At 38.2% G+C, this 17,948-nt stretch overlaps 1 protein-coding gene across 1 annotated transcript in view; it reads right to left on the reverse strand.

The window, feature by feature from the left end:
• Nucleotides 1-17,948, reverse strand: part of tiam1a (TIAM Rac1 associated GEF 1a) — a 202,589-nt gene that overhangs the window by 16,551 nt on the left and 168,090 nt on the right. The window contains exons 20-23 of the mRNA XM_059968121.1: nucleotides 13,338-13,456; nucleotides 7,765-7,873; nucleotides 7,436-7,494; nucleotides 5,573-5,678 (exon numbers count right to left, since the gene is read on the reverse strand). Coding sequence (XP_059824104.1) covers nucleotides 5,573-5,678; nucleotides 7,436-7,494; nucleotides 7,765-7,873; nucleotides 13,338-13,456 — 393 coding nt within the window. The remainder of the gene's footprint in view (nucleotides 1-5,572; nucleotides 5,679-7,435; nucleotides 7,495-7,764; nucleotides 7,874-13,337; nucleotides 13,457-17,948) is intronic.

Here is a 17,948-nt window from a genome sequence, read left to right on the forward strand (position 1 = left end):
TGAAGTGAAGTTTATTGTTTTGCAGCAGCAGTCCATTGCAAACATATAAAATTACTATCAATTATATAGTAAACACATAATGCATAAAAAAGAATGAGATAGTGTCATGGATCAATGACCATTCAAACATCTGATGCATGAGGGGCAGAATCATTGCATGTCAGTTTTCAGGGTCTTACACCACCTACTCAATAGCAGTAAGGAGAAGAGGGCATGTTCCAGATGGTAAGGATCCTTAGTGAGGGATGCCACCTTCTTTAGGCACTGACTCTTGAAGATCCTCTCAACGGTGGGGTGAGTTGCGCCCTTGACAAAGGTGGCTGAGATTACAACCCTCAGCAGCCTCTTGAAACACTATGCATCAGAACCTGGTTATGTGGCAACCAGTCAGCAAGCTCTCCACCATACACCTGTAGCTATTTACAAGAGTTTCTGGTGACAGAGCAAATCTCTTCGATCTCCTAACAAAACAGAATCACCAGCATGCCTTCTCTGTGACTGCATCAGTGTGTTGGGCCAAGGACAGATCCGCTGAGATACTGACACACAAGAACATAAAGCAGCTCACCATTTCTAATGCTAACCCCTCAATTGTGTGTGCTCTTCTGACTTCCCTTTCGTGAAGTTCAGAATCAATTCCTTCATCTTGAAACATTGAGTGCAAGATTATTCTTGTGACAACATTAATCTAGCCGATCCATCCCACTCCAATATGTCTCCTCGTTGCCACCTGAGACTTTACCAACAACAGAGATGTCAATTGTGAGTTTATAGATGGTACTTAAGCTGTGCCTAGCCACACACTCATGGGTGCAGCGAGATTGCAGCTATGCACACATCCCTGACATGAGCCTGTATTGATTGTCAGTGAGGAAAAGATGTTACCTACCAATCCCTACTGACTGTGCTCTCTTTATGAGGGGGTCGAGGGACGGAGGTACAGGTTTTGCAGCTCGGTTATTACAATGCAGAGGGTGATAATGCTGACCGCCGAGCTGTAACCAATAAACTGCAGCCTGACATGTTTTGCTGTTGTCTAGGTGCTCCGAAACAGAGTGGAGAGCTGGAGAGATTGTGCTCACTGTAGACCTGTTGCTGTCATGAAGGTGGGCATATTGCAGTGAGTCCAGGTCCTTGCACAGGCTGGAATTAATTCTAGCCATATCCAACCTCTTGAAGCACTTTATTATGGTAGCTGTGAGTGTGACCAGTTGATAGTCATTGAGGCAACTTACCAGCTCTTCTTGGGCACCGGTATAACTACTGTCCTTTTGAAGCCAATGCGAACCTCAGACTTACAGCAGTGAGAGGTTTAAGATGTCCTTGAACACTCTAGTCAGATTATTAGCACAGGCGTTCAGTGCCCTACCAGGTACACCTTCTGAGTCTGGCATCTTGCAAGGACTTAACCTCTTTAAGCATGTTTTGATATCAGCCTTCAAGGCAGAGATCACAGGGTCACTGGATGCTATGGTGATTTGCACAGGTGTAGTTTTGTTCTGCTTTTCAAAGTGTGCATAAAACATGTTTGACCTCATCGGGGAGTGGAACTTCATTGACAAGTATACTGTTAAGTTTTGCCTTCTAGAAGTAGTGGTATGCAAACCCTGCCACAGCTGTCGTGCATATCTAATTTCACACAGAATTGCGATGTTGCTCTGACAATGGCTTTCCGTCAGCTGTTCCTGGCCAAAACAGCTCAAGTGGCTTCCTTTGCAAGCTCAGACTGAACTTCAAGTCCACAGAAAAAACAAAGACAGTGGCAAAGGGCCTTTAAAATTCCACATAGCCATCTGAAATTCTGCAGCACCACAGAAACAAAACCCAAAAGCTAATGACAGCCTGGTTGATGCATTTCTTGGCTGATCACAAACGTTAACCTAGTTCAACATAGTAACACAATGGATGATGAGGTTTCTGCCTTTAACATTTCAAGGAAAACCTCAGAGGTTGTGGTCACCTGTTCCATGAGTGAAACCGGAACAGCAGCCAACTGGCAACTTATTAAAGTCCTGCACTGAGAGTATAACTTCAGTCACACTGCCTTGCCTGATGCCAATGAATTGGTAAATAAAAGAAGTAATCTTTACTGTAAAACTAAGGACACTATAATTGATCCATGTAAAGATTTAACACTTTCTCCTCTGTAGTTCTTAGATAACATTCCTGTGTAAAAAAAGTAGTCTTATCAGGTTCAATTGATCCAAAATAACATGAAACTTATATCTGATAGCATCCCTATTTCATAAGGGCAGAAGTCCAGATTTTCTGATCAGTATAATTTGAACATTAATATTTATAAACTTTAAAAAATGACAATTAATGCTCTTTGTACCAAGACCTCAATGCACAAATTTACATGCTAGACATTATGCATTTCACTTAGCAAATAAAGAGTTTATTCAAGCGCGTTCATGTACATATAGCAATGCTTATATAAATTTAAAGGCATGAATGCAGGGAGTCAGGATTTATAAAAAAAATTTAAAAACAGTCAGTCAAAAAATGATAACATGTGCAAGACCATCTATCTATCTGGGAAAGATTCTCCTTGCATACACACTGAGAAGTGATGCTTAATGAACAGCATATGTATGCAATTAGCATATAACATGTACATCACAATATAGACATATACTGTGTATTTAACCCATGTTCTCATGATATTTGTTTCTTCAATTTTTTAATTATGCATGAGGTTTAAAATACAGCTCCATTCACAGAAATTAAGTCTCACCTTTATTTAATACAGCAATACAACTACAGTTCAGCTGGTCTCTGCACAATCTGTGTGAAGGAGAAGCCGAAACATTCACTTCAAGTACAAATGTGCCAAGTGAATTGCACCATTATATCGTTATTGGTCAAGTTTTTAAATTTTGCAAAGATTTTTAATTGTTTAGCTCAACTTCCAATTCCAAAATATTTAATAATTGGAATGACATTTGATTCATAGTTGAAATTCAACCTCTTGAAAGGACATACTACAATGAAATACCTGAATAGAATGAGATAAATCAGAATATTTTAAAATTGGTGAGACCAGGGGAAAACCACAGTTTATATAGTTACAGAGTCATATAGCTTGGAAACATGCTCTTTGGTCCATCAAGTTCACACTGACCAGTAAGCACAAAATGAAAGTAATCCAACATTAATCCTATTTCATTCCCCCACATTTCACTGACTCTTGCCTGATTCTATAATTCACCTACACAATTTGTGCAATTTACAATGACCAATTAACCTTCAGTCTGCACATCTTTCAGATGTGGGAAGCAGTTGGAGCACCAGGAAACTTATACAGTCACAGCAAGAGTGAATAAAACTTCACACAGGCAGGATCTGAGATCAGGATTGAACCTTGAATGCGGGAGCTATGAAGCAACAGCTCTATTAGCTGTCTTTCTGTGCTGCCCTACTTAAAGTGTGTGTGTGGAGCATGGCCAAGTGATTAAGGCGTTGGACTAGTGAACTGAAGGTTGTTAGTTCGAGCCCCAGCCAAGGCAGTGTGTTGTGTCCATGAGCACTTAACCACACACTGTTCCAGTCCACCCAGCTGAAAATGGGTACTGGGGGTTAAACTTGCAATAGAGTGGTGTCCTATTTGGGGGGGGTGGGGGAAGTCTCGTACTCTCAGGCACTTTACATAAGCACCGGCCTACTCGGGACAGACTTTAACTACTTATAGTGTAAGCTTTGAACATAACAACTGGTGTAAAAAGGGGGCTGTTTGCTTCCTCTTTTGCTGATTAATACATGTCATTAAAGTCTTGGAATGAGGTTCAAACTGGCCAAATGTTAAATGTTACACAGAACATTGTTAATGGCAAGTTGTACAAGTATCTTGGGGTCTAAGTCCATAGCAACTTTTTACACAGATTGATAAGATGATAAAGAAGATGTATTGTACTCTTGTCTTTATTAGTTGAGGAATTGAGTTCAAGGGCCAAGAAGTGATGTTTTAACCTTATAAAACTCTAGTTAGTCTGCATCTGGAGAACTGCATTCATTTCTGGTTGCCTCATCATTAGAAGGATGTGGAAGCATTGTGTAGAGTGTACACTTACCAGGACGCTGCCTGGATTAAAGGGCATATGCTATAAGGAGAGGTTGGAGACAAGGCTGTTTTCCTTGCAGTGGCAAATAAGGCGAGATCTCACAGAGGTTTATAAATAATGAAGATAGTTATAAAATGATGAAAGGCATAGAAAGATTCCACACAATCAGGGAAGCTCACAAACACCTCTACTTTGAAGACAGTTGGACTATGCTAATGTCTTCCTACAGATGTGGAGTAGAGAGCACCCTAACAAGCTGCATCAGTGCATGGTGTGGAAACTGCATGACAGCGGATAGAAGGGCTCCAAGACACCACCTTACCTGACATCAAGGACATATATGCAGAAAGGTGCTGGAAAAGAGCCAGTAACATCATTAAGGATCCCACCCACTCTACTTTTGTCCCTGTCCCATCAGGGAGGAGGCTACGTTGGACCACCAGACACAATAACAGTTATTTTCCCCAAGCAGTAAGGCCGATCAACAGCTCCACCCACTACCTCTAGTTTATCATTTCCTGTTAGCTACCTCATGTACAGACACTCCTGTGCATAGCATCACTTTATGGATGTACAATCAATTAATGTACATTAGCTTTCTTATGTATTAACAAAATAGTTATTGTGGGTTTTGTTTTTATTGTGTTCTTTATCTTACTGTGTTTTTTTGCTACACTAGATCCAGAGTAACAATTATTTCGCTCTCCTTTGCTTATGCACTGGAAATGACATTAAACAATCTTGAATCTTGTCTGCCAGTACATTTTACCAGAATTCAAATGTCTAACATCAGAGGGCATGCATTTGAAGCAAGAGGGGTTAACAAAGGAGATGTGCTGATGATTTTGTTTTATAGTGAGTGCCTGGAATGTGCTGTCAGGGGTAGTAGTGGAGGCAAATATGATAGAGGCATTCAAGAAGCTCTTAAATAGGCACATGAATATGAAATAAAAGGAGGGATATTAACATTGCACAGGCAGAAGGGATTAGCTTAGGTGGGGATTTGGTTACTAATTTAATTAGTCTGGCTCAACATCCGGGGCTAAAGGGCCTTTTCCTGTTTTGTACAGTCCATGTTCTATGTTCTGATACAAAAATCAAACTGTAGCTAGCAAGAAAACCCAAAATTGTAACATATTAATCTGAAGAGATTCACTTGCAAATTGCTTCCATTGTCATGAATAAATTGACATCAATGTTGAATTCATTGATGTGGGTAGATGTATCTGGGGAAAATACCTCTGCAAATACATCCTTCAATGAAAATAAAAGATAACTGATGTAGAGGTGAATGGGTTTTCCTCAAAAAAAATTCTCCATGATTAATACCATAGAGTTGATGAAACTTACTTACTTAACTGCTGATACAATCTAAATTGACAAATGCAAATGACATCCACACTCATATTTTTACAATGCACTCTTCCAAAAGAGATTAAAGGCTAAACTGTATTGAGGAAGCTTATTTCATTTTATTAATCATATATAATGATAAAATTAAATATTCATACCTGTAGTAGTAACTGATCGAATTTGCAAGGCTTGCGTGGGAATCATATGACGAAATCTGAAGGGATCACGTTCATCTGGGACAGAAACCCTCTGGGAGATGTTACCCTTTTGCACACAGAATAGATTGCATCATTTGTTGAGATTTTACAAGAATCAAAGGAAGATTTATGCAACAGATGTTGAAGCAAAGTTAATTACCAGTTATGATTGAATATCGAGTTAAAGATATGCATAAATGTGGAAAAAATATTTCTAACTGAAGTTACAACTCAGTTTAAATAATTTTTATTAGAACGCAAGCATGGCTGTACTAAGAGAATTTTGCAATTCCCGCATACAATAAAGCCAACTTTATGGTTTTTTGTTCTTTCTTTGTAGATCACTATCAATTACATTTTCATCATGAAATATCATTGAACTTCAACAGTTCTTTAACTATTTATTGTATTATGTAATGAACACAATGCTATTTTGTGCCCTACTTATGTTTTCCTAGATTTACATCAATTAAGACTTTTTCTAGCAATGTAATGACAGTTGGAAAAATATTTTTTCCAAATTAATAATTTAATGACGTTCCATCCAAACCCACCAGTTGGCATTCAAGGGATGGGGTCATACTTGAGGGCTCATATTAGAGATGCAGTATGTGAGTAGGTCAAAGAGGAGGAGTGGGGCAAGTTCTGAGCTGGGGATTGGTATTGGTTGCTGCTATGGTTAGGAGGGAGGTTGGGGAAAATGGTTGGTCAGAAGAATCGTGCACATTAAATTACTTAAAGATTCCACTAATCCCTCCCTTTTTTCTTTTGCATTTAAATCCCTTACTTCCAGCTTCATATGGTTAAGATTTATGGGTTTTTTTTGATGTGTAAATATATTATACATTAGCTAGTAGGCAATATAGCTTCTTTTTATAAATACAGTTCTGTGGTGATATAGTTTTGATTAACTTTTTTATATATCATAAGGTTGGTTTGGAGTTGGGTAGTGGAAGGGTGGGGTGGTAACTAACTTTATACTATTCTACTATGGGTGCTTTTCTTAATTGTTATGAATTGAGGTTTTTTTGATATCTTTGTTTTGCACTGTATAAACCTCTTTTTTATTGTATTTTTGTTTCGTTGCAATGTAGAAACATTTAAAAAATTAATAAAAAAAGGTTCCACTATAAATCAGATCCAAGTCAAACTTAGAATTTGCTAAGAGAGGTTCTTTTTAAGTTAAATGAAAAGCAAAATACTGCAGAACTTGGAAACCTAAAACAAGAATGGAAAATGTTGGAAATACTCTTGCAATTTAGGCAGCATGCGCAGAGAGTTAAACAGTTAATGTTTCAGCTGACAAGGCCTTTGAATGTGGTTTTTCTCTACATTGATCCTACATGATCTGCAGATTATTTCCAGCAATTTGTGTTTCGATCCCCTTCTGCTTATACTGAAACCAACTACACAGGCACAGTGAGTGGTCTGTGAACTGGGTGAGCCATCAATTGCTGAGGCAGCTTCCAGACATACATCCGGTTCTCAGCATCTTGGTACATGAGTCACAAGCAGGATTTGGATCAAAAATCACACACTTTTGAATGGCCATAAATGAGTCACATGGCACTAAAATATGGTATGTTCAAACAAGCAAAACTGTAATTTGAGTAACGCATTTATGTTATTCTTTAACATAGTGATATTATGAATATTATCTTGCAACATCATCATGAAGCCCACTTTTTAAATGAAGGTATTTCTCTTTAATTTTTATTATTTTATATTTACTTTTTCAAAATAATGTATTTAAAGTAATACACTGTATCTCATAAAACTCACAAATAAACTCACTCATAAAACTATTTCAGGATAAAAACTTACCAGTTTCCTTTTCTGCTTAAAACCATCTTTATAGATAAGAACAACTGCAGCTTTGAACACTGGAAACAAAGAACATTAAATAGCAAAAGATGTTGTGCTTTTAAACAATTACCTCTTTCTCACATGACAGTCAATGCAAAGAGATACTGAAAATATATCAACGTAAAACTCAATTTCGTACAGTAAATTGTTGAGCATATCAGACTCTTTTCAGGAAGCTGTTCCATCCTGCCATCAATTCCCCAGAAATATTGTACACAAATAGTACTAAAATGGATATTATACTCAGCTACATCTCAAGAGTCTGAACAAAATGAAGTACAACATACCAAATGCTGCCAATTCAGGATCTTTTTTACACTTCCCAAAGGATGATGGAGGATTGAGCCAACTAACTGTAGAATGGAGAAGAAGATCTCCCATTGAAAGGTCCCCAACCTGTAAATAACAAACACAACCTGTATAACACCTACAACTGCACACATTTATGCAATCTTTTTTTTTGTCAAGGGGTGATGATTCACTATTTTGGAACACCTTTCCAACTTCAATAGTTTTGCTCAAACTTAAATTAGAAAACACATTTAATTATGCATTTGGAAAATGGGGCAAATAAACCATTGACTCTTATTGAAGATGCCTTTGTTTTTACTTCTTGACATAACCCTGTATGAAGTGACATTAAATTTTAATTTTTCTAAATATTATATGCACACTCAGAAAATGCAGTTGATAACAAGTATTTGTCTTTGATTATTGATATGTGAATTAACCAACAACTACCAGCAAGCAAAGGATACTAGTTTGGTAAATTACCATGGCTTATTTGCCAGTTTACTCTAAACTTTGTAGAAATTCGATATAGTCCTTACATTCATGAGGAGGCTGCCCTTTAACTTTGTCATGTAAAAGGTTAGTAGAGTAATGAAAGCAAATAGTCTATTCGAACAATATTATAGTTGTTACTGTCTACTAAAATAATTTGTTTTGCTAGAAAGATAATAATCAAAACTGTCAATCCATCTAAAAATTAATTGTTGTTTAAGATATTAAAGGTTGAACATAATAATACTTTAAAATATTTTCTTTTGACTTACTTATTCCCTTGCCTAATTGACTCTAAATTTACCTAGCTTTACTTCTCCCTGTATTTTACATGATATTAAATTTAACCACACTAATTGAACTCCTCAGTCCTACCGTGGCTTATTTTTTTTAAGACAGTCATTCCTATTTGTTAAAGCAATGTACTTTATCCAAGGCAATGCTGCCAATCATCATCAGATTACTGTCCAGGGCACAACCCTTCCATGATTTGGTTTGAAGTGGAGCAGAGACCAGTCAGCCTCCTTAAGAGTTTATAGGATTACCTTTGCCAAATCACCCAATAAAAAAAAAATTGGAGCAGCTGCTTAATTATTGTAGCTAAATGAGTAAGCCACAGTCTCCTGTAATGACTGTTTCACTAAGTGTATTCACAATGAACCTTCCACTATCAAACAGTAACATCAAGCATGTAATGAAATACTCTTTGAGTGTAGTGACACTAAAGTATACTATCGAAGATAGTGCAGCCTGCTTAATTGACACCTCAACTTCTTCCAGCATCAATGCATCATGATCACATTGTCATTAAAATATACTATAATAATTTAACAAGGTTTCTTCAACTGCACCAGATAAGTGTGAAGTGATTCATTTTGGTTGGTCAAATATGATGGCAGAATATAGTATTAATGGTAAGATGCTTGGCAGTGTGGAGGATCAGAGGGATCTTGGGGTCTGAGTCCATAGGACATTCAAAGCAGCTGTGCAGGTTGACTCTGTGATTAAGAAGGCGTACGGTGTATTGGCCTTCATCAATCGTGGAATTGAATTTAGGAGCCAAGAGTTAATGTTGCAGCGATATAGGACCCTGGTCAGACCCCACTTGGAGGACTGTGCTCAGTTCTGGTCGCCTCACTACAGGAAGGATGTGGAAGCCATAGAAAGGGTGCAGAGGAGATTTACAAGTGAACTCAGCCTTTTTTTCTTGGAGCGACAGAAGGTGAGAGGTGACCTGATAGAAGTGTATAAGATGATGACAGTCATTGATCGTGTGGATAATCAGAGGCTTTTTTCCAGGGCTGAAATGATTGCCACAAGAGGACACAGGTTTAAGGTGCTGGGGAGTAGGTACAGAGGAGACGTCAGGGGTAAGTTTTTTACTCAGAGAGTGGTGAGTGCATAGAATGGGCTGTCGGCAATGGTGATGGGAGGCAGATACGATAGGATCTTTTAAGAGACTTTTAGCTAGGAACTTGGAGCTTAGAAAAATAGAGGACTATAGGTAAGCCCAGTAATTTCTAAGGTAGGGACATGTTCGGCACACATTTGTGGGTCGAAGGGCCTGTATTGTGCTGTAGGTTTTCTATGTTTCTATGCACCATGAAAACTCATGACCATGTCCACATAAAAGGACATGAGCCACACAGTTTGGTGGAAATGCCACAACCAGGACATTAATATAACTTGGAAACACATTGTCATCCTTTGGTATCCCTGGATCGAAATGTTGAAACTCCATCTCAATACTCTTAGAGAGTACCTTGGCCACAAGGACCATTGTGAATCACCTTGAAGTTATTAGGCTTAAGAAAAAAATTACTGACCTTATCAACAGCACCTACATATGTACATGTGCACAAAATGTATGGACACAAGCAATTTGTGGGTTACATAGAAAAAGCTCACTTCAACAAATCCTTGGAGAAGATACCTGGGATGTTTTGCATATAATCTAAAGTTGTTGCTTTTATGAAGAGGATAGGGAGTGTTGAGCCTAAAAATATGAAGAGCTGAAACTAAACTAGGAGGTCCTCAGAGATTCCAATTGTATAAAAGGTTTAACATTGATTTTGGAATTTAGTTGGACAGATCAGCCAGGTTTTTGATTTAGTTATTTCTAAATTAGAGTGAAGAGCTTTAAATACATGCAAAATTGCAGAGCTCCATCAAAAGAAAGTTAAAGTAGTTGTTTATTTAAACAGGTCTTTGTTCCAAATTTCGCTCAGTTCAACTTACTACTAATAGTCTAGGTGATCAAATAACTTAATAAAAGTAGTTATTAACTACTGTTCATTTGTCAGATGCTTTTTTATATTTTATTCAGTGATCCAACTGATTCCATTTTCCATTAAATAATTTTTTTAAATGCTGAACAGTTTAAATACATTGTTTGATACAAAAGACACATGATTACATCTCCTTTGATGTAATGAGCAACTAACTTGGCTTTCTTCTTTGCCCTTCTTTGGTTAACATAGTAATATATTAATTACACTAATGTTCAGGATATTGCAAAACGTGATGTTGCAAATATTGTTCCCACCACTAATTTCCCAGATAAGTTTTATAATTTATCATCATTTTTATCATTTCAGAAATTTGTAACAAACAAAATGCAATTTGTTTTCTAAACTAGACCATTTAGTTGATTGTTAAGCATGTGGTAAATAAAAAAAATCAATGCATGCATTTACATAGTGTAGCAAGAGCTGAAGTTTTAAATATTTGTGAACGATTAAAGTTATTGTCAGTTCATTTTTGGAGAAAAACATTAAAAGGAAGTTTACTACACAAATACTAGGTGATTAAAATATTAAAGTAGATCTTAAGCTCAGGAGTAGGATAATTTTAGCTGACAATGGCACAACGTGGGAGAGAACCCAAAAAAGGAGAAAAGTTTACATAGAACGACATAGCACATTACAGCCATGTACATGCACTTCATCCCATGACATTGAGCGAACTTTTTAACTTACTCTAAGATCAATCTAACCCTTTCCTCACACACAGGCCTTCGTTTATCTTTCATCCATGTGCCTATCCAAATGTCTCTTAAGTGTCCCTAACTTATGTGCCTGTAACACCATCCTAGCAGTGTATTCCATGCACTTAAAACATCTGACAACCCCTATACCTTCCTTCAATCACCTTAAAATCATGCATCCTCATGTTAGCCAATTCTGCTCTGGAAAAGTCTCTAGCTGTCCACTCTATCTACATCTCATCCTGTACATCTCAATGAAGTCACCTCCCATCCTCCTTTGCTCCAAAGATAAAAGCCCAAGCTCACTCAAACTTTCCTCATAAGACACGTTCTCTAATCCAGGCAGCATCACGGTAAATCTCCTCTGCACTCTAAATCTTCCACATCCTTCCTATAATGAAGCAAACAGAACTGAACACAGTACTCCAAGTGTGGTCTAACCAAAATTTTATAGAGCAGCAACAATAAAGGGCCTTGTGGCCCTTGAACTCAATTCCCCAATTAATGAAAGTGAACACACCTCATACCTTTTTAACCACACTATCAAGGTGCCTGACGGCTTCGTACTATCTACAGTCAAGGACAACAAGATCATTCTGTTCCTCCACACTGCTGAAAATCTTGCTATTAACTTTGCACTCGGCCATCAAGTTCGACCTTCTAAATTGTACCACTTCACGCTTCCCTGGATTGAACTCCATCTACCACTTCTCAAGCCAGTTCTACATTCTGTCAATGCCCTGTTGTAACCTATGCTAATCGTCTACACCATCCACAATGCCAACTTTCATGTCACCTGCAAACTTATTAACCCAACTGTCTCCTTCCTTTCTTAAGTTATTTATAAAAATCACAAAAAGTAGGGGTCCCAGAACAGATCATAGAACGTAGAACAAAGAATTGTACAGCACATTACAGGCCCTTCAGCCCACAATGTTGTGCCGACCCTCAAACCCTGCCTCCCATATAAAACCCACCTTAAATTCCTCCATATACTTGTCTAGTAGTCTCTTAAACTTCACTAGTGTATCTACCTCCACCACCGACTCAGGCAGTGCATTCCACACACCAACCACTCTCTGAGTGAAAAACCTTCCTCTAATATCCCCCTTGAACTTCCCTCCCCTTACCTTAAAGCCACGTCCTCTTGTACAGAGCAGTGGTGCCCTAGGAAAGAGGTGTTGGCTGTTCACTCTGTTTATTCCACTTAATATCTTGTACACCTCTATCATGTCTCCTCTCATGCTCCTTCTCTCCAAAGAGTAAAGCCCTAGCTCCCTTAATCTCTGATCATAATCCATACTCTCTAAACTAGGCAGCATCCTGGTAAATTTCCTCTGTACCCTTTCCAATGCTTCCACATCCTTGCTATAGTGAGGCGACTAGAACTGGACACAGTACTCTAAGTGTGGGCTAACTAGAGTTTTATAACGCTGCATCATTACATCCCGTCTCTTAAAATCTATCCCTCAACTTATGAAAGCTAACACCCCATAAGCTTACTTAACTACCTTATCATTGCAGAACACCACTAATCACTAACCTCCAAGCAGAATACTCTCCATTTAGTACCACCGTCTGCCTTCTACAGTCAATTACAAATCCATGCAGCCAAGTTTCCCTGGATCCCATGCCTCCTGACTTTTTAAAATGAGCCTATCATGGGAGCTTTGCCAAACACCTTACTAAAATCCATATACACTACATCCATCATTCTACCTTCATCAACTTGTATTGTTGCTTCCTTGGAGAAGTTAATCAGGCTCCTGTGATATGACCTGCCCCTCAAAAAGCCATGACAACTCTCCCTAATCAGATTTGGACTACGCTTCTCCAAATACTTGTGAATCCTGTCTCCAGGAATCTTCTCCAATATTTTCCTACTACTGATCTAAGTGGGATGAAAATATATTGGCAAAAGGCAAGTATTTATGTTAGTACAATGTCAATTGTGGAAAAATGGCTACATCTGACTGAGTAAAGAGAGCTAAGAAGGAAGCTTGGCTTACATCACTTAGAGAAATAACAATAAACAAAATTATATACCCAAACTATACATTTTTCTTCAAGTTAAAGAACATATTCTCTTACCTCTTTCTTCTCTCCAGTTTGCTCAGCTATAAGCTGGTCAAAAACAGCACCATATTCTTCATGTAATTTCTGCATTTCATTTATGTGACTTGCTACTTTGTTCATAGCTTTCATTGCCACTGAAAGTTTAAAAGATGAACAATAACAAACTTTTGGTGCATTTCACAAAATTTACATATCGTTTATAAATATACTGCTCAAAAAATTGCATTTATTTAAAGGTCCTTCCTTGGCTGACAATTATTAGCAGATGACTATTCAGGTGTTAGGTCTCAGTGGCAGATACATATGATATACTGTACTTCATGGTATGATATATAACCAGTGACAGTCACAGATTCCACTCCATTCCTCAATACTTACAACAATTCCTCTTCTGATCCCTATCAGGTATCTCTAGCTTATACGACATTCATTTCAGTAGAAGATTGGAACAATCTTGATAATTTCCCTATGACTTAATACCTATTCATGTCAAGTGTGAACTTTCTGCTTTGGACTGGGCTTATTGTAAAATAAGTGCTCAATCCATTTTCTAGTTTCACTTATACATTCTTGTATAATTTACAGCAGTACAATTTTTCACTTATACATTCTTGTACAATTTACAGCAATACAATGGAATATGGTCATTCGGTTCATTATATCTGGGTGGGCCATCCACAATGGCAATCCTGCTCGTCCAATTCCCAGCTCCTCTCCTGTAGCTCTGTAAACTTTTTCCCTCAAGTATTTAATTCCATTTTTAAAGCAACAACTGAATTTACCTCCACTACCTTTCCACACAGTGAGTTCTCATTATTTGATAAACATCTTTCTCATGTCATTTATCTGAAAATTATCTTAAAATTTTTCTTAAAAATCTGATAATAGACCCTTTTGTCATTGGAAATATTTCCTCTGTCTTTACAACTGCTAACGTTTCCATCCAATTTCTTTTCAGTTTTTCCTCTTCAAGGGAGAGTAAGGTTCTCTGGCTTAGCCATGGAACTGAACCCCTTCATCCCTGGATAATTCTCTAATGAATTTTATCAGTACTCTCATCAGGGTCTTCTCATCCTTCTTATAGTACAGTGATGAAAAGTTAAATTAGTTTTTTTGAGATTCCATATTCCCTCCTTTATTTATGTACCTTTATAATTAAACACAGGATCATTGACATTAATATTTCCAACACTTTGCACCTTTCTGTATTCAATTTCATCTGACATTTGTGCACCATTCCACCAGCCTGTCTCAGTCCCCAAAATAAATGACTATTCTCCTGACTGCTGTGTTTAAAGTATTAGGCCTAGAACAGGGTGTTTGCACTCAAATGAGATGACAATGGTGTAGCCAAAGCATCTCATTTCCCATCACGTCTACGCATCTGCTCTGGCACAAAATTAAAACCCAACCCATACCTGACCCAACCACACCTACTGTAAGCCTACTCTGAGCCGGCGTCTGCTCCAGCCTGTCCAACAACATAGTTGGATCCATTAGGGAACCACTTCTACCATGAGAAAGAGAAACAACTTCCTGTTTCACTTGCATTCTCCAGCTGATTTCTGTCCCAGAGTACTGAAGCTTAGTGCATTTAGTGTATCTCGCTCTGGCCAAGTGACCTTTCTCTAATTTTGACCTTCTGTATATTCAGTGACAATTTTATCTGTTTCATGTTGGCTAACCAAAACTGCAATAAAAGCAAAACCAGCTTTAGAAAGCCCAGTAGCTGGCTAGAAAGCTGTATTTATGTAATTTTGTTGAATTTAGTTAAAAATTTGCTGTTATATTTTCTGCATCATGCACTTTTTCAGCTTTTTATTGCTGCTATTTCTTCCTCCTGAGGTACTAAACTGGAGCATCCTTACCGAGGCAGCCTCACTCTGACTGCACTGCCGCAGATACTATGAATTGTGCAATCCTTTAACACGACCTAATCCAGTCTTCACTAAGGGCAATGTGTTCCTATATATACACAACTATCCCAATTATTTACATTACAGGGTTAGTCCAGCACATATTTTTCATTAACCAATGAATCATACTGCAACATAAAAGTAGATCACAGCTGCCTGTTACTTAACTCTGTCTCCAGTGCCAGGACAGGCCAGTGAAATTTCTACAGAATGACAAGATGCTGTAAAGCCAAAAGCTTCATAAACTCTACACAAACCAAATTTGTAAACAGGCATCACATTCACCACTAGCAAGATTGGATTTCCTTTCCTAGGAATGAAACAAATGCTTCTTTTTAAGTCAACAGGGTTTCAAGATTCTGAAAGAAACATTTCTGTGATGACTCCTGGGAAATCAATGCTTCATCTCCATTCTCCATGACTCAAATTGGGTATGTCCATAATCAAATTGTGCCTCTAGCATCAAGATAGTCCTGTAAAATATTGCCTAACTACATCCAATCTACAAATGGTTATGACTATTAGTGACAAGTCATCTCAGGCCCTAGATAACCATGTAGAAGTAACTCAGAGAAACAGTCTTGACTCATCTGTTTCCAGCTGCTTCAATGCTAATGCAAATATTACAGCAAATGATTTTCCCTCCATTCACATTTCATCTGAAACATCATAAAATCTGGAGAGTATCTTATGCTGGCAAATGATTGGGAACATCAGAGCAATAAAGTGCCAAATAATTACTATTCAATTGCAATAAAGGCTGAATCCCCCGCATCAGAAGAGAATCTCAGAATTACAGTTGGATTTATAAACAGTCTTAGATGATATGAAACTTACTATTTTGCAACAGTGATAAAGTGCCAAAACATAAAATTACTATCAATTACAAAATAAATAATACTGCAAAAAAGAAATAATGGAGTAGCATTCATGGATTCATTGTCCATTCAGAAATCTGATCAAGGAAGGAAAGAAGCTGTCTCTAAATTGTTGGGAGTGGTTCTACAGGTTTCTCTACCTCCTCCCTGTTGGTAGTAATGAGAAAAGGGCATGTGCTGGATGGTGAGGATCCCGCCTTGTTGAGACACTGTATCTTGAAGATGATACTGGTGAGAGTTGGGCCTAGTAAGTGGCTGGCTGCATCTAAAATCCTCTGCAGCCTCTTATATTCCTTTGCATTGAGGGTCTGTTGCAACCAGCCAGAATGATCTCCACTGTACATGTGGTGAACTACATATACCTGTCTGGACAAGCCCCCTGCTGACTGCTCCTGTGGCTCCTCCCACAGACCCCAATATAAAGGCGATCGAGGCCTGAGCCCGGCCTCTCAGTCTCCAGGATGTAGTATGGTGGTCACTCACTGCTTGTTCCTTCTTCCAGTCAATAAAAGCCGATATCTCGCCTTTACGTCTCAGAGTGAGTTATTGATGGTGCATCAGTACATATATATAAATTTGCAAGTCTTTGGTGACATACCACATTTCCTCAAACTCCTAATGAAGTAGAGCCAAGAGTGTGTCTTCTTTGTGATTGCATCAATATGTTAGTCCCAGGATAAAACCATTAAGATATTGACACCCAGAAACTTGAAGATGCTCACTCTTCCCATGGTGAGCCCTTAATGAGGACTGGTATGTGTTCTCCCAAATTCCCCTTCCTGAAGTCCACAATCAATTCCTTGGGTCTTGCACCACTCAAATAGCTGATCTATCCCACTCTTGTATACCTCCTCGCTGCCATCAGAGATATTATCAACAACTGTAGCGTTATCTGCGAAATTATAGATGGTATTTGAACTATGCTTAGCCACACAGTTATGAGCATACACAGAGTAGAGTGGTGGGCTAAGCACGCATCCTTATGGTGTGACTGTGTTGATTGGCAGTGAGAAGATGTTATTACCAATCTGTTAAATACAGTACTGTGATCCCCTGATGAGGAAGTTAAGGATCCTATTTCAGAGGAGGTATAAAGACCCAGGTTTACAAGCTTGTTGATTAATACTCAGAATGTAATGAATTAAATGCTGAGCTGTAATAAATAAACAGCAGCCTGATGTAGATTTTGCTGTAGTGTAGGTGCTTCAAAGCTGAATGGAGAGCCAGTGAGATTGCATCTGTTGTAGAACTGTTGTGGTGGTTGGCAAGTTGCAGTGTATCAGGTCCTTGCTCGGGCAAGGGTTAATTCGAGTCATTACCAACCTCTCAAAGCACTTCATCACAGTAGATATGAGTGCAACCAGTTGATAATCATTGAGGCAGTTTACCTTGCTCTCCTTAGGTATCCATATGACTGCTGCTGTTTTTAAACAGGAAACTAGCCTCAGATTTTAAACAGCAGAGATGTCAAATCTACATCTATAAATTTGAATGAGAGGATCATTTCTTCTTCCATATATATTCATGATGATATAAAGCTACATGGTGCGGCAGGCTGTGAAGAGGATGCAGAGAGGCGTATGTGAATGGGCAAGGACAGACAAAATAGAACATTGAAAAATATACAATCAACCACTTTAATAGAAAATAATAGGAAGGCAAGTGCTTTTTAAATGGTGAGATGTTACAAACGTTGGTGTTTTGAACTAGAATGTCCTTGTAAGCAACTCATTGGAAGTTAACATGCTGGTGCAGCAAGTGCTTTGCAAGGAAAATGGGAAAATTTGTCTTTTCTCTAAAAGGATTTGAGTGAAGAGGAGAGACTTGATCCA

The sequence above is a fragment of the Hypanus sabinus genome, chromosome 4 (genome assembly GCF_030144855.1).
Source record: "Hypanus sabinus isolate sHypSab1 chromosome 4, sHypSab1.hap1, whole genome shotgun sequence".
Classification (NCBI taxonomy): Eukaryota; Metazoa; Chordata; class Chondrichthyes; order Myliobatiformes; family Dasyatidae; genus Hypanus; species Hypanus sabinus.